The sequence below is a fragment of the Geotrypetes seraphini genome, chromosome 10 (genome assembly GCF_902459505.1).
Source record: "Geotrypetes seraphini chromosome 10, aGeoSer1.1, whole genome shotgun sequence".
Lineage (NCBI taxonomy): Eukaryota > Metazoa > Chordata > Amphibia > Gymnophiona > Dermophiidae > Geotrypetes > Geotrypetes seraphini.
Genome location: NC_047093.1, coordinates 49,853,556 through 49,878,744, shown reverse-complemented (window position 1 = coordinate 49,878,744; position 25,189 = coordinate 49,853,556). Strand labels below are relative to the sequence as shown.

At 45.7% G+C, this 25,189-nt stretch overlaps 1 protein-coding gene across 2 annotated transcripts in view; it reads right to left on the bottom strand.

The window, feature by feature from the left end:
- GLE1 (GLE1 RNA export mediator) overlaps nt 1-25,189 on the bottom strand; it is a 94,103-nt gene that overhangs the window by 57,157 nt on the left and 11,757 nt on the right. For both annotated transcript variants that reach the window (XR_004540938.1, XM_033961767.1), the window contains exons 3-5: nt 15,735-15,857; nt 7,743-7,891; nt 7,277-7,337 (exon numbers count right to left, since the gene is read on the bottom strand). Coding sequence is in view for 1 of the 2 variants with exons in the window: in XM_033961767.1 (XP_033817658.1) it covers nt 7,277-7,337; nt 7,743-7,891; nt 15,735-15,857 (333 nt within the window). In the remaining variant the exon portion in view is untranslated. The remainder of the gene's footprint in view (nt 1-7,276; nt 7,338-7,742; nt 7,892-15,734; nt 15,858-25,189) is intronic.

Here is a 25,189-nt window from a genome sequence, read left to right as displayed (position 1 = left end):
TGGAGCAAAAATGAAGCTTTTAAGGTAAAAAAATACACTTTTAAAAACTTTAATGAAAAGCCAAGATGGCTGCTGCAGGTGCCGATTTTGCCCTAAAACGGCCCAGGAAAAATCACAGGGAACCCAGAAGAACAGCAATTTTACAGGTGTGTGTGTGTGTGGGGGGGGGGGGGAGGGATGACCAGGACATGCAGGGAAACCACTCAAACTCCCAATTTTAGCACCCCCCAAAATCACCAAACTCGTGGGCACATAGACACCACAGAGACATTTGCTGCAATACAGATCAATGGCAAGTCAGGGATTTCAGGTCTTCTGACCACCTCACCTTCCCTGTTACCTCAGATAACGACCACCAGGACCCCTCAGAGAAATTAGGGAAGATACGCGGTCCAGTTCCGATCCTGATGTACCTCCACGGAACCGAGTAGCCTGTGCTCTACCCCTTAGCAGACGAACCTGGGGTGAGATGGCTCCCGATCCTAGAGACCCAATCCGATTTGCATGCTGTCTAGAGGGCTTACTGCAGTTCCAGTTATCAGAGTACCCTCCAAAAGCAGACAATATTTAAGTAAAGTCTGCGATTTCTCGCCGAAGGATCACTCCTACACAGTGAATCCGCAGTACTTAGGCAATACCCACGGTACAGAACAAAGGGAAGTGCTGTGAACTGAAGTGCCACCCTAACACGTGAAAACCAGAGATATCTTCTGTGTGCTGGGAAAAATGGGGCGTAGTCAGTAGAAGGAAGAAGGTGTTGATGCCCCTGTACAGGTCATTGGTAAGGCCCCACTTGGAGTATTGTGTTCAATTTTGGAGACCGTATCTGGCAAAGGACGTAAGACGACTTGAAGCGGTCCAGAGGAGGGCGACGAAAATGATAGGAGGCTTGCGCCAGAAGACGTATGAGGAGAGACTGGAAGCCTTGAATATGTATACCCTAGAGGAAAGGAGAGACAGGGGAGATATGATTCAGACGTTCAAATACTTGAAGGGTATTAACGTAGAACAAAATCTTTTTCAAAGAAAGGAAAATGGTAAAATCAGAGGACATAATTTGAGGTTGAGGGGTGGTAGATTCAAAGGCAATGTTAGGAAATTCTACTTTACGGAGAGGGTGGTGGATGCCTGGAATGCGCTCCCGAGAGAGGTGATGGAGAGTAAAACTGTGACTGAGTTCAAAGAAGCGTGGGATGAACACAAAGGATTTAGAATCAGAAAATAAGATTAAATATTGAACTAAGGCCAGTACTGGGCAGACTTGCACGGTCTGTGTCTGTATATGGCCGTTTGGTGGAGGATGGGCTGGGGAGGGCTTCAATGGCTGGGAGGGTATAGATGGGCTGGAGTAAGTCTTAACAGAGATTTCGGCAGTTGGAACCCAAGCATAATACTTGGTAAAGCTAAGAAGAAAAAATTAAAAAATTTAAATTGAATCAGGTTGGGCAGACTGGATGGACCATTCGGGTCTTTATCTGCTGTCATCTACTATGTTACTATAAATTGTAAGCCGCCATGACCTTCAGCATTGGTGGGGTATCAAATGAATAATAAACAAACATATGCAAATAGGCCTCTGGGGGATCCAGAGAAACTCAAAAACTCCAGTGCTAACAAAGCTATGACCGAGTGCACCATTTCCTTGCAGAACCAAGGCACCCTGAGAGCGGCATTGACTGCTAGATCCAGAATTGGCCTTGTTTCTTCTGAGTATTTTTTGGGCACGATGAAGTATATGGAGCATCTGCCCCAGCCCAACTCTGTGGACAGCACTTGTTGCACAGCCTACTGAGCTAAGAGACTTTACAATTATTCTTTTTCCCCTTTCTCTAGGTGTCCACCAGGAGAGTCCACAAACAGACTTGGTAGAGGGGACAACTACTGAAGCTTGCAGCCCTCTTGATGTGTCCATATTTTTTTGATTCTGAACAAAATCAAGGGAGTTTTGAAGCAAAAAAGGCTTTTAATATGAACTAAAAATTCAAGATGGCTACTGTGGCTGCATAAGCGCATTAAAAAACTGCCCAGGGCAGCAAGGGAAGAGCGCCAAAAATACAGGGAAGGGTTTATTTGGGGGGGATTGGGAACCTGAAAACCTGTCCCAGAAACCCCCCACCCCCAAAACTGAGACCCCTGACTCCCCCCACACCCAATGTGCTTCATAGAGAATAAAGGCTCAGTATTCACAGTCCAGCTGGTGCTATGCCTCTCTCAGCCCTCAGGCAAGCTGGAAATCGGTGAAGATGTACTGCCTCAGACAAGAATAATAAAGGACAGCATTAAAAAAAAAAGGACAGCTTGTACTCAGACTGGGTTAGAGCCTGAATCCTTGGACCTCACAGCTCCTCACTCCTCTTCAGGAGGGGAGAATACAGCTGGCACTCGATAAAGCCCTAGGTACCGACAAGGGTACCATAAGAACATAAGCAATGCCTCTGCTGGGTCAGACCTAAGGTCCATCGTGCCCAGCAGTCTGCTCACGCAGCGGCCCAACAGGTCCAGGACCTGCGCAGTAATCCTCTATCAATCAACTTGCGCTCAGTTTCAAGAACATCCACAGGCCACAAGCAACAAGCAATGCTAAAAGAGGAACAGTCCCCGAGCTATCCCAATGTAAGTAAGTGCAGGCTGGCCAGATAGGTGCCATAAACAGGTAGCCCTCCCAGCTACAGACCTCATCGAGAGCATGTGTCTTCACCAAGGCAGAGCTGCTTCAGAAAACCTAAGCTGCTCTTAGGCACCAGAATGCCTCTAAAGTGGTAAAACAAACAACAAAAAACCACCAAAAATAAAAACCAAACAAAGCAGAGAAAAATGACACCTTCAGAGGAAGCGTTGCTGAAAAATGTAGATGATGCCATCTACACAAACTTGCGAGTGGGGATACATAACCCGGTGGTCAAGACTCTCAAGCCTTTTGCACTAGAGAGATTAGGTTCTTACCTTGCTAATATCTTTTCCAATAGATAGGTGTGTCATTCTGGACAAGTAGGTAAACTCCCCATGGCCCTTTGCAGAAGGAATCCACTCTGTAACCTTTCTACTTCATAGAGAGCTCTACTGCCACCTATAGTTAGTCCCCAAGTAAGCAAGAGCGCTTCCAAAATTAGGTGAAAAAGAGATATGGGAAAACTAACGTGTCTGTTCTACTCAACAAAATAACATAAGAACTATGAACAACCAAATAGAGCAACAAACAGGCCAGCAGAATCATCAGATAAGCTCAAATAGTACCCAAAATTAAACTAGTAATAGACTACTCTTCATGGCCCAAAGAGCTAACTGGCCTCCAAGAACAGAATTGGAGAACATTCTTAAGGAGGCAGTAGGCAGGCACATGAAAGAAATGACAGAGTTGGGGTTCAGAATGACATACCTATCTACTGGAAAAAATATTAGCAAGGTAAGAACCTAATCTTTTTTCCAGTGCAATAGGTGTCTCATTCTGGACAAGTGGGACATACAAAATCAGTCCCAGAAATCTAGGATGGAATGACTGCGCCAGTACGTAGAACCGAGGACCCAAAGGCAGAGTCCTCCCTTGCTGCCACATCCACTCTGTAAAACTTAGCAAATGTATGTAGAGTGGACCAAGTCGCTACCCTACAAATCTCTGCTGGAGACTGACCTAGTTTCTGCCCATGACGAAGCTACATTTCTGGTCAAATGCACCTTCATGGAAACAGGGACTGCTTCCCACAAATAATGTATGTTGACGAAATGGCCCTTCAGATCCTCCTGGAAATCGTGGCCTTGGAAATTGGTGCACCTCACTTAGCTGGATTAGTCAGCACAAAAAGATGGTCAGAGGGCCTAAACTCATTGGTTACCTCCAGATAGTGAAGAATTACTCTTCTCACATCCAACTTCTTTAAAACCCAACGCTGTTTCTTGGAAACTGTGGACTGGAATGCTGGCAATCGAACCTCCTGATTGACAGGAAATGCCGAAACCACTTTGAACAGGCAGGAACGGTAGGTAAAGAGACTCTAGTGTCTGAGATCTTAAGGAAAGGCTCCCTACAAGAGTGAGTCTGGAGTTCTGAGACCCACACTGCCAAGGTCACACCCACTAGAAAAACTGTCTTGAGGTCACCATCAGTGACGCTTCCTTCAGGGGCTCGAACGGAGCTTGAGAACCATGTTAAAGATCCCACAAAGGGAATGGGGCTTTGACCAGAAGTCTGATGCGTAATGAGCCCTTCAAAAATCTGGCTATGTCTGGATGAGAAGCCAGCGTAGTTCTTCGGACTTGAGTCCTGAAACAAGAGAGCCCAAAGGGAAGCCAAAATAAGTCCCTTGTCAAGGCCGGCTTGGAGGAAAGCCAACACCACAGAAACCAGAATTGAAAACTCCACCTTTTCCTGCACACTACTGCTGGAAAGTCTGCCATGCCTTATCACTGGCCGTGACCATTATTGGCTTCTTAGACTTGAGGAGAGTGGTTATGATCACTTCTGGCATACCCCTGACGCACTAACACTTTGCGTTCAAGAATCAAGCCGTAAGATCAAAACGATCCAGATCGACTACTTCCTCTAGGTGGGTGACCAATGTCCCTGAATCGGCCGACGATCGCAATGAACTCCCCAGCTGAGGAGTCTAGCATCTGTCATAATGAGCACCCAGGATGCTGTGCGGAGGGGCATGCTCTGGTGAGGGACTGAGAGCAGAACCACCAGTCCATGCTGGCCTGGGCCTCCAGCATCCAAAGCAGAGACGTCTGTAAAGGATCTGTCTGCATTGGGCTCTACAGACAGATTCTTTACACAGAGGCCGCCTTAACTCCTAAAGATAACGCCTCAAACAGTTTCTTGATGACTACGTCTACTCTGTGATCTTGCATATCTGAGTACCAAACCACCCTCACTCAGGAGAGAGGTCCATTTCTTAACCTGCGCAACTAAGGAATCCATCTTGGGTTGAGTAAACAGCTGACGGCTCTCCTGTACCATGGAATACTGCCAAGTCATAGCTCTCATTACCTTGGAGAGACTCCTCTGGAGTAGCCATCTGATCCGTGACTAAGACATTGATGTCAGGATGCCAGAGAAACGTAGAAAACTGAACTCTCACACCACTCAGAAAGAGGAGGAGGTAGAAGGAACCAGCTGAGAGTCAAAATTCAGCTCTCGAAGGGATTTGGAAATGAGATCCAGTAGATCCGAGGGTTTGAATAAGTGCAGAACCATGAGGATCAACCCCAGATCAAGAGACAGCATGGGTTCCAAAGCGACTGAATGGAGCCCTGCATCCCCTGACAAGGTGGGTACATCCTGCAACAATAAGGGAACAGTGAGAGATTCATCTGTATCCGCATCTGTATCCCAAGCTCCGGTCAGCAGTAGCCTGTGAAATAGGAGCATCTTGCTCCCACATGCAATGTCTGGAGTGCTTCCAGCCTCTGTTATATGATAGGCTGGTTCTCCTGAAATACTTTCCACATCAAATTGACGAATTCCAGGGAAAATGCTGACCCAAGCAAAGTTGAGTCTCCAGAAGAGGATTTCAATTTGTATCTCTTGGGCATAGACACATCCACATCTTTCTGAGTGGAAAGGCTGCTGTTTCAAGGCTCAGTAAAGAAAATGGCATGAACCAAAGAGCTTGCCGTCTATTCTACAGCCCTAGTGGAAAAGGGAAGCCAAGTTGGATACTCCCACCTCCCCCTCCCGTGCAGCATGGCACATGGCTCAAGGACACTCCTCCAGTGCATATTTTCGCAATCCTGGAATGTACTAAGGATAAAAGAGCCAGAGGACTCCATCCCCACCAGTTTTAGACCAAACGAGATCTGATGCTGCAGGAGACACTTGAAAAAAGATTGCTAAAATCCAAGACAGCCGCTGGCAGACTTTTAGCACCAAAAACTGGCAAAATAAAAAAAACAACAAACAGCGATTTTAGGAGAGAGGGAACATAAACAAATGTGAAGAAACATTCAAATTTGCAATATACAGACACCTCCCCCCCAATTCACCTCATAGGTTATAACAGCCTTACTCACTGTAACCTGTGCTGGCAATTTGCTGCAGCCTGCCTCAGCTCCATAAGGTAGCTGGAAAGGGAGAAGAAATCACTGTCTCATCCAGAATGAATCTCAAACACTGAATCTTCAGGCTGCCAGCTGGTCTCGATGTCTGACTGAACCCCCCTTCCTCCAACAGATGTGCAAAGCTGGGGGGGAACATGAAAACTCAGCCAGCACACTGTGACACCACTGAGCCTCCTATGGATGGCCGACAGCCTGCGCTCAAACCCCTGCCAAGCAGTAGGTGAGCAACACTATACAGAGACAGCCCCGAGTTCCAAAAATGCTTCCGCAGGCTGGCTAACAGTTACCACAAGCTGCAGACCACCATCTGCCTCTTCTCCATGCAGGTAGAGCTGAATCCATAAACCGGGAAACTCTAAGCACCCAAAAACTGAAGAAAATTCTAAAATAACTCTAATAAAATAAAGAGCAGAGCAGAACAGAAATTGCTTCAGGCTCACATTCAGAAGGGAAACCCAGTAGGTGGCAGTAGAGCTCTCTATGAAATAGGAAGGTTACAGAAAAAAAATCTGCAGTGGATTCATTCTACAAAGGCTCACGGCCATGAGGAGATTACCCGCTTGTCCAGAATGACACACCTATCTCGCTAGAAAATGTTTTAATGCTCAAATTCAAGCATCTCTCAAGAAGGCCCAAAGGAAGAATCCAATTCCCCCTTTCAGTTCAAAATTCCCCTCAAGCTGAGACAACGGTATAAGAAAACTTCCCTCCAAGTTTCAAGTTTCAAGTTTTATTACTTTTGATATACCAACCATCAAGTTAATATCTGGCTGGTTAACAATATGTTTAAAAGAAAGAGAAGTTATACAAAACTAAAAAAAAAAAGAGGCATTGTGTATCTACATATAACATCACAAGACGAACTAGATAGTGAGGGTATAAGGAAAAGGGAGGGTAAAGTTACATATTTGAGAAGAAATTGGAGATAGTAGGGTGAGGATAAAACATGATGGAGAGGGGCGCTTTAAAGAAAGCGGTTATTATTAGATTTTTTGTTTTTGGTAATTAGAGAAGATGTCTCCCCTATCTACATGCAGATAAAAGGATCCATTCAATCAAGGCAACAATCCAAGACACCTCTCCCATCCCACCACATAATTTAGTAGACTCCTCCAACCACAGTATGATCCAGGACCCCCTACCTAGCTTAGGGGATACATCTAAAAGATCTACATAAAGTTCACTCTAATCTTCACTAATTTCACCCATTCGTGATCCACACCTTTGCTCTGTGTCTATGTTCCTCCTTTAGTTTCTCTTGTTGACCCAAAGCCTCCTTGCAGCTAAAATATATGAGATAAAGAACTGAGTAAGAACATACAGCAATTTAGAATGTTCCAAGTGCATACAGAATGATAGCAGGCACAAAAAAAAGAAGACACATGAAAAATATTAGGTTGCATGAATACTTTGCAAAAGATGTTTCCCCATTTTGTCTATGAGAACAATTATTAACTAACCAGGCCCCAAGTGTGCTCAAATAAAATTGATGCAGATGCCTGGTGATGATCTTTAATCGTTGCAACATTATTCAAGCTTTTTTCATACTATAAATGCTCATCAGCAAAATGAATTTCTACTGATGACAACTACATCAAAGATAGACATGCTACAAGTAACTGTACCCTCTGAACATAAGTCATACAATGCACCCAAAATTACCTTTGGGGTGACTATCATTTACGCACCCCTTTTCCATCAACTCTCGTAAGTTCTGACATTCTTGCCGATGCTTCAGCTCTAGCAGTTCCTCAAAGCGCTTCAGCTGCTCAGATGCAAAATCTGACACATTTTTGCCCAGCTGTTCTTGCTGCTCCTGCCGTTCCTGTAGCTCCTCCTGTAAACCAGTAATTAAGGGAAGACATTAGTAGTGCCAAACTATGCCTAGACAATGTTCCTGTTTCTCTAATGAAGAGTATTTGCTGCCTTAATGTGCCTTGCTGCATGTGTATCAATGCAGATAGCAATCTTCAGTGTTGCCCCAGATATCCCTCAAGCCATATTTCTAAAGTCACTAATCAAAACAAGCCGCATTCCATGTTTTTACCTAGCTCTCTGTACAGGTCTTGGTTTAGGCTCTTTCCTTTGTACATCTGCATGATTGCTTTCTTTGTCATGTTTCTCTGCACTGTACCTGGTTATTCTCTGCCTCAATAAACATGATATTGCAAAACAAGCACATAAAAATTATACCTGGTAAAATTCTACACAAAAATTTTCAAAATTCTGTGCACAAAATTAGCAAATTGTGCAAGTTTGTCAGAATTTAAACAATATTTTTGCTAATTATCATCCATATTACATTTAAAATGGTTTTTCTTCTACTTTTTGTTGTCTGGATGTTTTATTTTTCCATCATGTTGGTTCCAGTTTCTTTTTTCTGATTTCCCATCTTCTGCTTATTCTCCTTCAAGTGGCTGCTATCCATTTGTCTTTTCTACTCTGTCCTGTCTATTCCCTCACTATACCTGCCTCAGACATATTGATCATTCCTTTTTAGCTCTTTTTCTGCCTCTTTTTTATCCTTCTCCTCTTTTTCCACTTTTCAGCTACCTATGAAAATTTCCATTTTCTCTCCCATTCCCCATCTCATTCCTTCCTTAACCCTCCATTCCCTTTCATCTTCAATGTGCCTCTATTACAATATTTCTACCCTCGTGTTATATCTATCCTCTCATCTGTTTCCTTGCCACCCTCACAGGGTTCTACCATTCTTGGCATCTTCCTTCCTCCACCCTTATAGCCCAACATCTACTCTCTCCACCCTCTTAGCCTATCTCCCTATCTCTTCCCTGCTGCACTCTCCCCCATGGTCCAGCATTTCTCCCACTTTCTTCCCTCACTCCCATTTCCAGGTATCACTCCATTCTGCTCCTGGATCACATCTCCCGCCTTCTCCCCTTCCACCTTCTCTGTATCTAACCCTTCCTCTCATCCACCCCCATGTTCAAACACCTCTCTCTCCCCCCCCCTTGTGCCCTGTGTCAAATCTCTCTATCCTCCTCCATTATGTGCAATTTCATCTTCTCCCCCTCCTCCCCCTGTGCCAGCAACTTTCCTGCCTCTCACCCCTTCCCTCCCCTTGTGCCAGCAACTTTCCTTCCTCTCACCCCTTCCCTCCTCCTGTGCCAGCAACTTTCTTTCCTCTCTTCCCCTGTACTCTAACTTAGTTTGCTTCTTCAGGATGCAATATTGGCAGCAACTCGCATGCTGCCTGCTGCTAACCCGGAAGCCTACCCTCTGCCATGGAGACTTCTGAGTTAGCAGCAGGCAGTATGTGGGAATTGCTGCCAATACTGCAACCCGAAGAAGCCGACATGGTCGAGATTCTGCACAGGAAAAGGAACTCTGCATGACTGTGCAATTCTACAGAAATTCTGTATTGCGCAGTTGCACAGAATTCTGCCAGGAGTAAAAAACAGTAAAATTATGTCCTTACCTGATAATTTTCTTTCCTTTAGTCACAGTAGATGAATCCAGAGACTAGTGGGATTATGTCCATCAACCAGCAGGTGGAGATAGAGAGCACCGAGTTGTCCTCAGGTATATCTTGGATGCACAGCTTCCTGGCCAACCAGTATAGGTCTTCTCAAAGCAGTTGAAATAAAGCACATAAAAGGAATGAGACATATGAAACATATGCAACTCCTTTCCCTCACATGTGCTACCCAAACCACTGATGCTTTAAACTCAAGAATGCAATTTCAGCCGAAAGGCATGCCCAAACTGCGCCTGAGAGCGACAATCCCGCAACAGGGTGGGGCTCTGGATTCATCTGCTAGGACTAAAGGAAATAAAATCATCAGGTAAGGACATAATTTTACATTCCTTGTCATCAACAGCAGATGAATCCAGAGACTAGTGGGATGTACCAAAGCAGTTCAAACGTAGGGAGGGAAATAAACAAGTGAACGTGAAAACCCCATCCCCAAATCCTGCAGCACATGTCCAAGGAGATATGAAATTCCAGAGTGTATGTATCCCATGATCATATAGAGGCTAACCCCCATAGCACATGTGAGCAGGAGCAATCCTCGCCTAAGAGCACCACGCTGCAGAATTCACAGCTACAGTGCCCCACCACAAATAGTATGAGTGCAAAGCAGCATCTTATTGCGACTCCCCATCTAACTGAAGCCCTCTCAAAGCACAAAGTCCATAGGGCACCCACAGTAGGCAAACTGCTGACCAAAGTCTAGAAGAATGCCAGAGGAGAGGTAAGGCATCCCCTTGTAGCCAGACACTATTCTGTACCCAGACACTATTCTGTACCCGGGCCATGAAGTGTCAAGTGGCTTTCCCAGAGTCCCAAGGAGATACAATGGCAACCTCAGGCACTGAGGTAGCTGATCCAACATCTAATCCATTCCTCCACATGTATGAACCAAGAAGGAGTGGAAAGAATAAACTCTGAGCAAGAAGAAAGAGCTGTAAAATAGCCTGCAACTAGCCTATACACAGCTGTCAGCCGGCCGGGACTAAACAAGGTACACTAGGCCGTAAGCGAAATAGTGCACTGGCCAAGGCCAACCCACTTCCTGTGCGGCGGCAACTGGGGCCGGCAGGTCAGTGGTGGCAAGAGCAGCACTGCTGGAGGCGGCGTCCCTCCTCCTTCTCCAAGGAGAAAGACTGACGGCAGCGGCAACGGCCCCCCTCCCTCGAGCCGCGGTGGGAGGAAAGGGCCTTGGCCGACCGCCCTAAGGGCCTCTTACCGCCCGCTGCTGCCCGACCTAGCTGCAACCAGTGCAGTAGCACAGCTGCCATGACACCACACTCGCCCATACCATCACGGCTAACCCAGATCGGTGCTGGGAGCGGGAAGCAGCATCATGAAAGCTCGCCAGTGTCACTAGTGGTAGCACTCCACTCCAAAATATAACCCCTCCCCCCAAAGACAGGAAGGGAGGGAACGGAATAACCAACTGCATTCCCGAAAGACAGGGAGGATGAAAAATCAACTTCAAAACATTATTGCGCATGACTAAGGCCGAAACAGCCTCAGCTTCCCTACGTGGAAAAGGAGTAAAACACTCCTCCTACCCGTGCCTCTCCAAAGAGAATAGCGACTTCTGTAGCTCCACTCCCACAGAACGAATGAGCTTATGGGATTCAGGTATCCAGGTTCTTCAGGGAGAAGGTGGGGAAGGGACCTGGGAGAGCCCGTGTGTTGCCCCCCAAAGCTGGCACTGTACAGCCAACATCCCGTAGCTCAACCAAGGCCTGAGCCACGGGAATCTCTCTCAACCGAGGCCTGAGCCACGGGAATATCTCTCAATCGAGGTCTGAGCCACAGGAATATTTCTCTTTTCTGATCCAGGAAACTGAAGCCATTAGCTGCAGCCAAGCCTGGCTCGAAATCCACCGCAGAATACAGGAGCTGTGAGAAACCCATCCATCAGCCTGCTGGAGACAAAGTATACTGGTTGATAGACATAATCCCTCTAGTCTCTGGATTCATCTGTTGTTGACAAGGAATAACACACACACTAGCAAGATTAGTTTCATTCTAAGAAGGCATCAAAAAGATAGTAAGACTGAAGGATGTAAGGGAAGAGAGATTAGTTCAGAGACTAGTCTCTAAGGAATATTATAAAGAAGTTATATGAGAAGCTGCTTGAAGAGGGCTTATGTAGCTAATTCTTTGTACATAGACACTTCTCCCCCACTTCCCAAACCTGATATTAGCTGCCAGAAGTTAGCATGTTTTTACACGCTGATTGCTGCCGTCTAAATCCAGTGATATTCAGTGCCAGTTCGTGTCCAGGCACTGGCAATGAATATCTCTTGATAATTTTGGGTAGCCTGGCTGTCCGCTTATTTATTATTTATATACTATTTATATGTGGTCCAGCTGAATATTGGGCTGGATGCATACAATTTTAACATATTAAAAAAAAACAAACAAACAACCAACCCCTCTCATGCTCCCCCTTGATGAATAGGTAGGTTGCACTGGGCTTACCTTTGTCCCTGGTGGTCCAGTGTGGGCAGAAACGCAGCCCCCTTGCTATTGCCACTAATGGCAGCTCTTCAAAACAGCTGCCACGACCTTTTGCAGCAGCTGGCGGTACAACAACAGTACCACAGGCTGCCATAAAAAATTACGACAGCCATTTTGAAGAGCCGCCACTAGGGGCTGGAATGAGGGGACTGAGCTTCTGTCACCACTGTAGGTTCGGGGGGGGGGGGGGGGACTTTTATTTTTTTAATACAAACACAAAACCTTCCTAAGTTATGCAGGTGCCAGCCTGAAATTCAAAGCTGGCACCCACATAGCAGAGCAGCCAGATTTAGGACTGTTTTTGAGCTGCCTTAATTCTGGCCACTTCATTATGCCCAAAGGCCGACATGCTTCCCTTTTCTCTCTACCATCCCCCTGGTCTCCTGGTCTCACTTTTAAAACTAATTACGGTTTGCAGAAGATCACCAGTGCATTTTCCCTTTGCTGCAGTCCACCCCAGACCAAAACAGGACGTTAGGTTAGAGGAGGGGCAGGACAACGGCAGAGGGAAAGTGCACCCAGCGATCCTCCACAGGCCGTAATTGTCAGACCAGGAGGCGAATCAAACAGCACTAACTCGCAGACCGGCGGGTTCAGACGGCATCCCTCCGTTCCTGCCGCTGGCACAAACCTTGCAGAGAAAGCCATCGAACACAGGCTTGTTCGATGATGCAATTGGCCTTCCCTCTGCCGGGCTCCTCCTTTCCTTGTGAAAAAAGGAAGTTGCGTCATAAGGAGGAAACCAGCAGAGGGAAAGCCACGAGCATCGTCGAGCAAGCTTGTGTAGAGATCGGCTCGCTCTGCAAGGTGTTTATCAGCAGCAGGGAGGGAGGGAAGCCAGACCCACGAGCAAGGGGTGTGTGGGCTGGAGCCACCAGACCCATGAGCAAGGGGGGCAGGGCTGGAGACGCCGGACCCACATGACCTTCGATAGTGGGATATTGGCGAGCTGTGGTGGGCAGGGTTCCCCACAAGAACAAAGCTTTTACCACTCCATGGAACCGTGAAAAGGTCTGTCCGCTTGCCCGTGGCGAACAGTTGGAGAAATTAGGTTCTTACCTGCTAATTTTCTTTCTTTTAGACTCTCCAGACCGGTATAGCTTCACTATTAGGTAATAGCTCACTTTGACCAGCAGGTGGAGACCAAGACCAAACTTTAATTGTAGTATTAATAGCTGTAGCTCCTTTTATCAAACCAGTCTGCCGAATAGCCAAGCAGAACTAAGAAGTGCTAAGATTTAACAGTAACAACACTCTGAACAAGAGTAATAAACTAAACATATAGGTATGTTGGAAACTGCATAGAAAAAGCCCCTGCAGTAAAAATGTCCCCACAGCTCACAAGCTAAGCCAATTGAGCCATAGCCGCTATTCTTTGATCTTTCCGGCCCTAGAAAAATACTAGAACCCTCAGATAAAGCTTCACTCAAAAAACCGCAAGAACCACAGACAGATAGATAGGGTGGGGTGTTATATCGGTCTGGAGAGTCTAAAAGAAAGAAAATTAGCAGGTAAGAACCTAATTTCTCCTTCTTTAGCACCTCTCCAGACCAGAATAACTTCACTGATAGGACATACCAAAGCAGTACCCATCATGGGTGGGACCCCCAGAGGGCTGCCACCAGAACATGCTCATCGAACACTGCATCCCGACGCGCCTGAACGTCCACCCGGTAGTGACGCATGAAGGAATGCCAAGAAGACCAAACCGCGGCCTTACAGATATCCACTGGAGGCACCAGAGAAGACTCAGCCCAGCTGCCTGACCCCGAGTGGAATGAGCCTTGAGAAATTCCTGAACAGGCTTTTTTCTGAAGAAAATACATGGAAGTGATAAGTCTCCTTGATCCACCGCACAATAGTAGCCTTGGAAGCGCCATCCCCCTTACGAGGACTTGCCAAGAGGACAAAAAAATGATCCAACTTCCGGAACTCCTGGGTCCTCTGAATATAAGAGCGAAGGACCCTATAGACATCCAACTTGTGCAACTGCCTCTGTTCCGAGGAACCCTTCCGGCTATCCAAGACCGGGAGGACCATGGACTGGATGACATGAAAAGGCAAGACCACCTTTAGCAGAAAGGAAGAACAGGCCGCATCACAACCCACTCCCTAGAAAACTCCAAGAAGGGAAGCCTACAAGAAAAAGCCTGCAACTCAGTAACTCATCTCGCAGAAGTAATGGCCACCAGGAACACTGCCCTGACAGTAAGATCCTGGAACGAGCAGGAACCCAGGGGCTCAAAAGGAGGGCGCACGAGCACGGACAGGATCAGATTGAGATCCCAAGCTGGAACCGAAGGCCGAACAGGAGGCTCAATCAATTTGGCCGCCCGCAAAAAAACAAACTATGTCTGGGAAAGAAGTTAAAATGCTTACTGTGCAGCAAACTGTGAAATGCAGACAAAGTCGCCAGTTGAACCTGAGAGAAGACCAGACCAGGCCCCTATCCAGGCCATCCTGCAAAAAATCCAAGATGTGAGGCAAAGAAGCGCAAAAGGAAGACTGTCGTCCGTGAGAAGCACTGTCCACTGAGGCTGATCCAGATTCACCCCCTGCATCAGATTGGAAGACTGGAGTCACCAACAGAGACTGCGACAAACTAACCCACGAAGAGGAACAGGAGAGTCCAACTCATGCAACTGAGAAGACCACCGCTGAAACAGAGCATACTGAAGCCACTACATACGAGCCCAAGTCCACCAAACTACGCCCAGGGAGGCTGCCATCAACCCCAAGATATGGAGAAAATCCCCGAGACTGAGGACATGGGGATGACATTAGATGGTGAATCTGTGACTGCAACTTAACCACTTGGGCCTCTGGCAGGAAGACCTTCCCCAAACTGGTGTCGAAAAGAACCCTAAGGTACTTCAGGCGCTGCGACGAAGCCAACTGGCTCTTGGACAGGTTGACTGCCCACCCCAGTGACTGCAGGAATTTCACAACCCGAGTCATAACCCAGGAGGATTTCCTGAAACAACTTCGCTCTAATCAACCAGTTGTCCAGTTAGGGATGAACCAGAATGCCCTCCTTGCACAATGCTGCTGCCACGACCACCATGATCTTGGTGAACGTCCACGGAGCCGCGGCCAGACTAAATGGGAGAGCACAAAACTGGTAGTGCCGACCCAATATCGCAAAGCGAAGGAACCGTTGATAGGAGGCGCAAATCGGAACATGTAAGTAGGTCTCCATCAGATCAAGAGAGGTCATGTACAGCAAGGCATGACTGTGGCATTAAAAACTATCATCTTAGTTTTCTGTGTACTTTTATAAATTTGCAACAGCCAACCTACACTGGAAGGATAAAATAATCATACCTGCTGATTTGACCATGTCGATAAAATGGAGGCATCAAAACTACCAAGACAGTTACTCCAATGACATCAACTATCTGGTTATAAGGTTGTAAAACATGCTCCAAGACAAAGGCATAGGCAAATCAAAGTGAAGCAAGAATTTTGCATGGATGATTTAATTGCAGCTACTTAGGACCAAATACACTTGAGATTTACTATTGATGCCCTTGCTATGGAAGCCACAATCCTGTGGGAATGCTCTACCTACAAAGGGTCCACTCTACTAGGGCTAGAACATTGATTTGATTTAAAAAACCGGGAACAACAGCATTGTTGTAGGACATTCATGCTTTACTGCAGTTGTCTTCACACCTACCTTGCCCTTGGTCCTGTGAATCTTCTGGTATTGCCGGATGCAGCCTTCTATCTCTACAGCCCTGGGTGACAGCAACATGAGAGAGGGTTCATGCTCCATTTGAGGAAGATGAAGATCAAGACTCTGAAACAGTGTAAAAATTGTCACCGTTATCAATTGTAACTATAGAATCATATCTCAAAACAAACCTATACCTTGTGTTCAAGGTGTTATTTTATTTCTAGAGAAAATTACAAACACATACAACTCATAAACCAAAACATAAAAATAAAACATAGTAATAAGTGCAGCATCCATCATAGTATCACAAATACCGTATATGCCAGAACATCTATCACAAATTGTGATGAGGCACATTATTTTTCCCAAATATGCAAACAGATGCTGCAGAAAAGAAAATCTCTTTCATATTTGAGTTAAGCAAACTGGATTCCATCATTCAGTAAATATCCTGCTTCTGGATTCCAACATTCAGTCCTGCTTCTGTCTTTGGATCTTTCAGCAGCCTTTGATTTGGTTGATCAACATCTCTGCTCCTTACCCAATTATGCCAGGTAGGAATTTCAGGCGCCATTCTGGCTTGGCTTTCATCTTACCTGGATTCTCATTAGTACTAGATTCTGTGGAATAAGGATTATTTATCTGTTTTCTCTTCCCAGTGGGGTGCCACAAGGCTCACTGTTGGCTCCTTTACTATTTAACATCTTTTTAGCGCCCCTTTCAAACTTGATTCAGTCCATTGGGTTGACGCTGTTCCAATATCCTAATGATATTCAGATGGTCACTACTGCTGATGAACCTGTGGTAGACAGGGTTTGGCAGCTGGATTCATGGCTCTCTCATATTACACAATGGCTATAGGTTAACAGACCAAAATTAAACATATCCAAAACTACCATATATACTTGAATATAAACCGAGATTTTTGGGCCAAAAAATGGGGGCCTTGGTTTATATTCGAACCACCATCTGACCACCGGGCATGGCTGTCCTCTTCCTGCTCATTATTGAAGTCAGTATCACTATTCTGTATACAGCGCGCCCCCCCCCCACTAACTACTATCTACAAGATATGCACCCCCCCGGAGCTGCTATCCACAATACATGCTCCCCCCCCCCCCGAGTCACTGACTTCCATACACCCATTGGTGCAAACACTGCTGTTAAAATGCTCAAAGTGAGGAATGGAACAAAGTGCAAGTATAGTATGGTTGAATTTACGTGGTTATGCTGAAAATGATATGAACTAAGGAGATTTTGATTGGAATTCTATGGAAGGAAGGCAATTGGCTTTGGAAGATTTAATGTAAAATATAATTTTGAAGTAACAATGCTAACATGAACACTAAAGATTCATTGGAGGAATTCACCGTATGGATATGCAGCTTTCCTGCCCTTCCTCCTGCAGCTATGATTACACATACAGCACTTGGGGAGGTGCTTACTATGCCAAACAGTCCATTTTATCTTCAAAATGAATTGTGCTCAGTGTAAACTGATCATATGAGTAATCGTAGAAATTCTATCTGAGCAAGGGTTTATTGATTGCGATTTCATATTATATTACAAATAAGATTAATATAAAATTGATTATTTCAATATATAAATGATTTATTTTTGTGGTCTGTTAGGGATTTATCTTGATTTACCTGATCTTATATGTGCAGTTCCAAGTCTTCAATGTCATTATTTAGGGAGGGAAGGGTGATAATAAAAGGGATGGGAATGAATTGATGAGGTGTATTATGCTTGATGAAATAATATGGAAAATGATGTATACTCATATTTTAATATTTATTTTATTCTATGATAAATGGAAGAGTTTTATTATAATTAGAGATTAAACTCTTTTCTCTTAATGTTAATGGCCTCAATCACCCAGTAAAAAGAAAAAAAAATGCTTGCATTCTTGAAAAAACAAAGGGCTGACATATATTATATACAAGAGACACATCTGTAAGGTTTGTTAGTGGCCCCTACAATGTATGGTTGGTGGGGTTATATTAGAGGCGCCCTTACAAACGCCAGGTCCCAGGTTCAGTTCCCTCACTGAACATTCACCAGGAAGTAGAATCAAAAAGGCACAGCCAGAGGTGATTGCATAAAGAATATATTATAGAAATAGGCTTACAGAAAAGCAATATTTATAAGCATTACAATTAAGCATTACAATTGATGAGAAAGCAACGTAGTTTCCCTGCCTTACAGAGTTCAGAGGAAAAGAGAGACATAGAAGCCTAAAGTTCCAGGGAAAGACAGAGAGAGAGAAAAGGGGGATGGGGTGATGGTCCAAGCTTCGTATTCCATAGATAAAGAGAAGGATAGACAGAGAAAGAGCTCAAGAGATAGAAGAGAGGACCAGAGTGCCAAGAGTTGCAGAGAGGAGGCTTTTATAGCTTGGAATCTTATTCTGAATATAGAAAACTATTGAGCTTCAATAGAAGTTAAATCTCCCCCTCCTTAGTAAACTTGTGCTAGACAGCCGAAGAATAGGCTATGGTCAAATGTAATTTCCAGTATGCTTCTGACAATAGTTTCTGATTAACTTTAGTTATCTGTGCACCTGGACCCATTGTCCTAAGCACCCTCTTAATCAGATATTAACACCTTTAGGCTAATCATGATTTAATCAGGGCTACTTAAAACCATCTTTTCGGGCGATATGAATTCTTTTTGTTCACAAGTTCATAAGTCATTTTCAAGAATAGATTATATTTTTGTATCAAATTCACTGGTACAACAAGTGGCACAAGCTTCCATTGATCCAATTATTTTATCTGATCATGGAGGGGCGTGGATTGATTTTAAACTTGAAGATAAGGATAAAAATAGATCAATATGGATGTTGCTGATTCAATCTTCTTTGAAGAGTTTAAATTGAAGATAATTTAATTTTTTCAAATAAATACTTCACAAGATATTAGCACAGAAATATTGTGGGATGCATTTAAAGCCACTATAAGAGGAAATATTATTTCATATTCTGCATATATTAAAAAACAACTTGGACAACAATTTTCTAATTTGGAAAAAGAAATTAAACATTTGGAATCTAAATTAGTAGATAAATGGGAACAAGACACTTTACAGGCTCTTTTAAAAGCAAAGGGTAAATATAATGAATTATCTTCAAAATTAGTAAGGAAAGATTTATTTTCTCAGCAAACCTTGTATTATGAAAATTCTAATAAGGTGGAAAGATTACTGGCAAATTATCTTAAAGCAAAGAAAAGAAGAACAAAAATTATAGCAATAAAGGATGAAAAAGGAAATACACACTCAGATTGGAATTATTTTAAATCAATTTTTAAATTTTTATAAAGACCTGTATTCTTCCGAGTCTTATAATGATAAAACTCAAGATGGTTTAGAATTTTTAAAACTTATTGATGGTCCGAAAGTTCCTGATCACATAAAAAAAAGTTTAGAAGAGCCTATATCATTAAAAGAATTAGAAACAGCATTGAAGTCTCTTAGAGTTGGATCCGCTCCAGGTGGGGATGGTTTTACAGTGGAGTTTTATAAATCATTTCAAACTTCTTTATTACCCCAATTATTAAATTTATATCAGTCTCAATAAAGTAAAAGATTGCATTGCAGGTACTATGGCAGAATCCTTGACTATTGTTTTGCCAAAACCAAATAAAGATCCTACTTTGGTTTCAAACTACAGGCCTATTACTTCAATTAATATGGATGGAAAATTATTAGCCAAAGCATTGGCGATGCGGTTGGCTAAGGCTCTCCCTTTTATCATTGATGTGCATCAAACTGGATTTATTGCGAACAGACATTCATCTAATAATACCAGATTGGCTTTTCACACATTAAATTTAACAAAAGACATTAATGATCCAGCTTTTATGATATCTTTGGATGCAGAGAAAGCCTTTGATAGAGTGGAATGGACATTCATGTATCAGGCATTGGAATGGTTTGGTATAGGTTCGGGATTTATACAAATGATTCAAACTTTGTATATAGCTCCCCTATGGCAAGATTATATATTAATAATAATTTATCAGAACGTTTCAATTTGCATAGGGGAGTTAGACAGGGTTGTCCACTATCTCCTTTGCTCTTTGATATTGTTTTAGAACCCTTATTATTAGCTATTCAACAAGCAAAGGGGATACAGGGTATTCCCCGTAAAGATTGGGAATATAAAGTCTCTGCATATGCAGATGATATATTACTTCATTTGAGAAATCCAAGAATTACCATTCCATGTTTGTTGGAATTGATAGAAAAATTTGGAAAATTCTCAGGATACAAGATAAATTGGAGTAAATCTGAAATTCTTCCACTTAATGTACATTGTACAAGGAGTTTGTTTGATACATTCTCATTTGTATGGAAGGAAGATGGACTAAAATATTTAGGTATTTGGATTAAAAACACAATAGAAGATACGGTGAAAGAATAAATTTATATTAAAAAAGGTAACAGAAATGTGTGAGCAGTGGAATCCTTTGCATTTATCTTGGTGGGGGAGAGTTCAAACTGTTAAAATGATGATATTGCCTGTGGTTTGTTATCCAATGGGAATGATACCAGTTTTTTTTCAGGGGTCTTTTTATAAAAAATTGAATTCTATTCTTACAAAATTTGTTTGGCTAGGTAAAACTCCTATAATCGCTCTAGTATCTTTACAAAAACCAATTAAGGAGGGCGGGGTAAATTTTCCAAACTTTTATAGGTACCATCAAGCCTATATTTTACGTCAAGGTATGTATTGGGTCCACCCTGAGTTCATTGATTACACCCCGGATTGGTTATATTTGAAATGTTTCCTTTACATCTTTGTCATGTCCTTAGTATCAAGATGCCTAGACTGTATAAAGATAATATAATTTTAATGGACACATGGAAAACCTTAAGATTTGTCAGCAATCTAACAAATATTCCTATTAGTAAATCAACAAATCAAACCATATGGCTAAACCCCAAGATTCAAATTGGCAGATTTAAGATCATCTGGAAGCATTGGATGATTGCAGGTATAAGGACTTTAAATGATGTTATTTTAAATAGTAAACTGCTTGATTTTTCACAGTTGCAGCATAAATATGGTCTTAATAAATTACAAAGTTTTAGATGGTTGCAACTAAAGCAGGCCATTCAGGTAGGGTTCCCTGAATGGAAAAAGCACAGTTACTTACCGTAACAGGTGTTATCCAGGGACAGCAGGCATATATTCTCACATGTGGGTGACGTCATCTACGGAGCCCCGATGCGGACAGCATTTCAAGCAAACTTGATTGAAGATTCAAGCTTGCTGGCTGCACCACGCATGTGTGCCTCCTGCTCCACTAGAGGGCGCATCCCCTCCTCGTGGTCTCCAGTTCACATATCCAGCAAAGAAGCCAACCCCGGGGAGGTGGGCGGGTTGTGAGAATATATGCCTGCTCTCCCTGGATAACACCTGTTACGGTAAGTAACTGTGCTTTATCCCAGGACAAGCAGGCATGATATTCTCACATGTGGGTGACCTCCAAGCTAACTGATAAGGGATGGAGGGAGGTTGGCAATTCAAGAAAATAGGTTACGTAAGACCGATTGGCCAAACCGGCCATCGCTCCTGGATAGTGTATCCAGGCAGTAGTGTGAGGTGAAAATATGAACCGAAGACCACGTGGCAGCCTTGCAGATATCCTCGATAGATGTGGACCTGAGGAAAGCTATCGAAGCTGCCATCGCTCGGACTTTATGTCCCGTAACTCGACCGTACAGCGCGAGACCAGCCTGAGCGTAGCAGAAAGAAATACAAGCAGCTAACCAGTTGGACAGGGTGCGCTTGGAAACTGGGCGCCCCAACCTGTTGGGGTCGAAGGACAAAAACAACTGGGGGGCCGTCCGATGGGACTGGGTGCGTTGGAGATAGAAGGCCAACGCCCGCTTGCAGTCGAGAGTGTGAAGCGCCACCTCTCCGGGATGAGAGTGGGGCTTGGGGAAGAACACAGGCAGAACAATGGACTGGTTGAGATGAAAATCAGACACCACCTCAGGCAGAAACTTAGGGTGAGTGCGGAGGACCACCTTGTCATGGTGGAATACTGTGAAAGGTGGGTCCGCCACCAAGGCCTGCAGCTCGCTAACCCTCCGAGCAGAAGTGAGAGCGAGTAGGAAGATCACTTTCCAAGTGAGGAACTTAAGATGACACTTATCCATAGGCTCAAATGGAGGTTTCATCAGTTGAGCTAGAACCACATTGAGATCCCAAACCACCGGAGGCGGTTTGAGGGGAGGATGAACATTCAGGAGCCCCTTCATGAAACGGGAAACTAAGGGATGGAGTGAAAGAGCCTTCCCTTCCAGGGGCTGATGAAAGGCAGCAATGGCGCTGAGATGGACTCGAATGGAATTGGTCTTCAGGCCAGAGTGAGATAAATGGAGTAAATACTCCAGAACCAAGGACACAGGGACCGACACCGGGTCCTGGCGGTGAGAGGAGCACCAGGACGAGAATCTAGTCCACTTCTGAGAATAGCAGAGTCTGGTCGAGACCTTCCGAGAAGCCTCCAACACTTCCCTGACCGACTGAGATACAGGGAAGGAAGTCAAGGGGAAAGAAACCAAGCAGTCAGATGAAGAGACTGAAGATTGGGATGTAACAGTGAACCCCGACTCTGAGATAGCAGAGAGGGAAAGACAGGCAGAAGCAGAGGTTCCCTGACACTGAGTTGAAGTAGTAGGGAGAACCAAGGCTGGCGGGGCCATCGAGGAGCGATCAAGATCAGAGTGGCCCTCAGAGATTTTAGATGGACCAGCGTCCTCAGAATCAGAGGAAACGGCGGGAACGCATAGAGGAACTTTCCCTCCCAGTCTAGGAGGAAGGCATCGGCCTCGAGACGGTCCGGGGAGTATATCCTTGAACAGAAGAGAGGCAGTTTTTGATTGTTGGGGGAGGCGAACAGATTTATCTGGGGAGTCCCCCACGTGTCGAACACATGTCGCAGCACCTGAGAATGCAGGGACCACTCGTGTGGCTGGAGGAGGCAGCTGAGCCTGTCCGCCAGGCAGTTTTGTTCCCCTTGGATGTAAACCGCTCGAAGGGAGATGTTTTGGGAGACCGCCCACTCCCAGAGCCGTAGAGCTTCTTGGCAGAGGGACCAGGACCCCGTCCCTCCTTGCTTGTTTACGTAGTACATCGCCACCTGGTTGTCCGTACGGACGAGAACAACCCGGTCGTGAAGCAGGTGTTGGAAGGCCACCGCGGCGAGGTAGATGGCCCGAAGTTCCAACACATTGATGTGGCAGTGACGGTCCTCTGCGGACCACAGACCTTGACTGCGGAGACCGTCCACATGAGCCCCCCAAGCGTACTCCGACGAGTCCGTGGTTAGGACCTTGTGGTGTGGAGGGGCGAGAAAGAGCAAACCCTTGGAAAGATTCGAAGAGTCGGTCCACCAACGGAGCGATCTTCGCAAGGAAGGAGTCACTGTCACGTGGCAGTTGATCGGGTCCTGATCCTGTCACCATTGTGATGCCAAAGTCCACTGTGGTAACCGCAGATGAAGGCGACCAAGCGGGGTAACGTGGACTGTGGAGGCCATATGGCCGAGGAGCGTCATCATTTGTCGTGCCGAAACAGAGTTCGATCTCGAGACTTGTCGGCTCAGGTTTACCAATGCCTCCCGACACTGAGGGGGGAGGAAGGAGCGAAGGCAGACCGTGTCCAGCACGGCCCCGATGAATTGTAAGGACTGAGAGGGGCGTAGCTGGGATTTTGGGAAGTTTATCTCGAACCCCAGACACTGAAGGGAAGTGATAGTCTGTTGGGTCGCTGAGATAGCCCCCTCCCTGGTCAAGTCTTTGATCAACCAATCGTCCAGGTAGGGGAATACCTGCAGACCATGGGAGCGTAAGGCAGCCGCGACCACTACGAGGCACTTCGTGAAGACTCGGGGGGACGAGGACAGGCCGAAGAGGAGGACCCGATATTGCAGGTGAAGGTCTCCCACCTGAAAACGCAGGAACTTGCTGCAAGCAGGGTGCACCGGAACATGGGTGTAGGCCTCCTTCAGGTCGAGGGAGCAAAGCCAATCGCCCTCGCTGATCAAGGGGTAAAGAATCGGAAGTGAAAGCATTCGGAACTTTTCCCGTACTAGAAACTTGTTCAGGCGCCTCAAGTCTAGGATCGGGCGCAGGTCTCCCGTCTTCTTCAGTACAAGGAAGTAACGGGAGTAAAACCCTTGGCCCCTTTGATTTTGGGGGACCGGTTCCACCGCCCGCAGGCGGAGGAGGTCCTGTGCCTCGGAGAGGAGGAGGGGCAACTGCGCTCGGTTTGGAGGGCACGATCTCGGTGGACTGTCGGGGGGTACCTCTTGAAAGTTGAGCGAGTACCCTGATGAGATCACGCCAAGGACCCATGAGTCCGACGTGATGGCTTTCCAGTGAGGGTAGTAGGCTTGAAGGCGGCCCCCGATGGGGAGGGGGCTCGGTGGAGATGCGGAGGGGGCCCGCCCCCATCCGCTCATTCTGTCAAAAGGACGGAGATGGCTTCGCCGACGCCGTGGGCTATGACTTTGGTGGAGCCCTAGAGTGAGCCTGGGGGCGTCGCGGCGGTGGTCTGGAAAAGGCCGATGTGGACTTCTGGGGGTAGCATCGAGGTAATCCCCGGAAGGGGCGAGAGATCTGTGGTTTAGGCTTCTGTCGGAAAAGAGATGCGAATGAGCGTTCGTGTTCAGACAGACGTTTTGTAGCAGCTTCGATGGTGTCGTCAAAGAGTTCCTTCCCGACGCAGGGGAGGTTGGCAAGTCGATCTTGCAGGTTGGGGTCCATATCGACGAGTCGTAGCCATGCCAGCCGGCGCATGGCCACCGCGAAGGCTGCGACCCTGGAAGATAGCTCGAAGCCGTCGTAAGCGGCGTGGAACAAGTGTAGCCTGTCTGGCGAGGGGTGGGTAAGCTCTCCGAGAAGGAGGCGAGCCACCCAATGAGGTGTTTCAGATATGAGGAAAAAGTGAAGGTGTAGTTCAGGACTCTGGCGGTCATCATAGAGTTCTGGTACAACCGGCGTCCGAATTTGTCCAGTGTCCGGCCTTCACGTCCAGGGGGGACCACCGCGGACACCCTCGAGGGGTGAGCTTTTTTTCAAAGATGATTCCACCAGCAGGGATTGGTGGGACAGCTGTGGTTGCTCAAACCCCGGGTGAGGTACCGTCCGGTACTTAGACTCCATTTTGGATGGGACCGCCGTCACCATGTAAGGAGTCTCGAGGTTCTTGATAAGGGTCTGCCCGAGTACCGGGTTCAGTGGTAGCCGGAGGGACTATCGGGGCGGGGAAGGCATATCCAGCTCTGCCAGGTATTCCTTGCAGTACCTTGAGTCAGATTGTAGGTCCAAGTCAAGGGCACATCCCATGTCCTGGACGAACCTCGTGAAGGATGGTCGATGGGGTCCCGTGGCCCCTTGCGGGGATGGTGACCGAGACCGCCGTTTGGCTGAGAAGG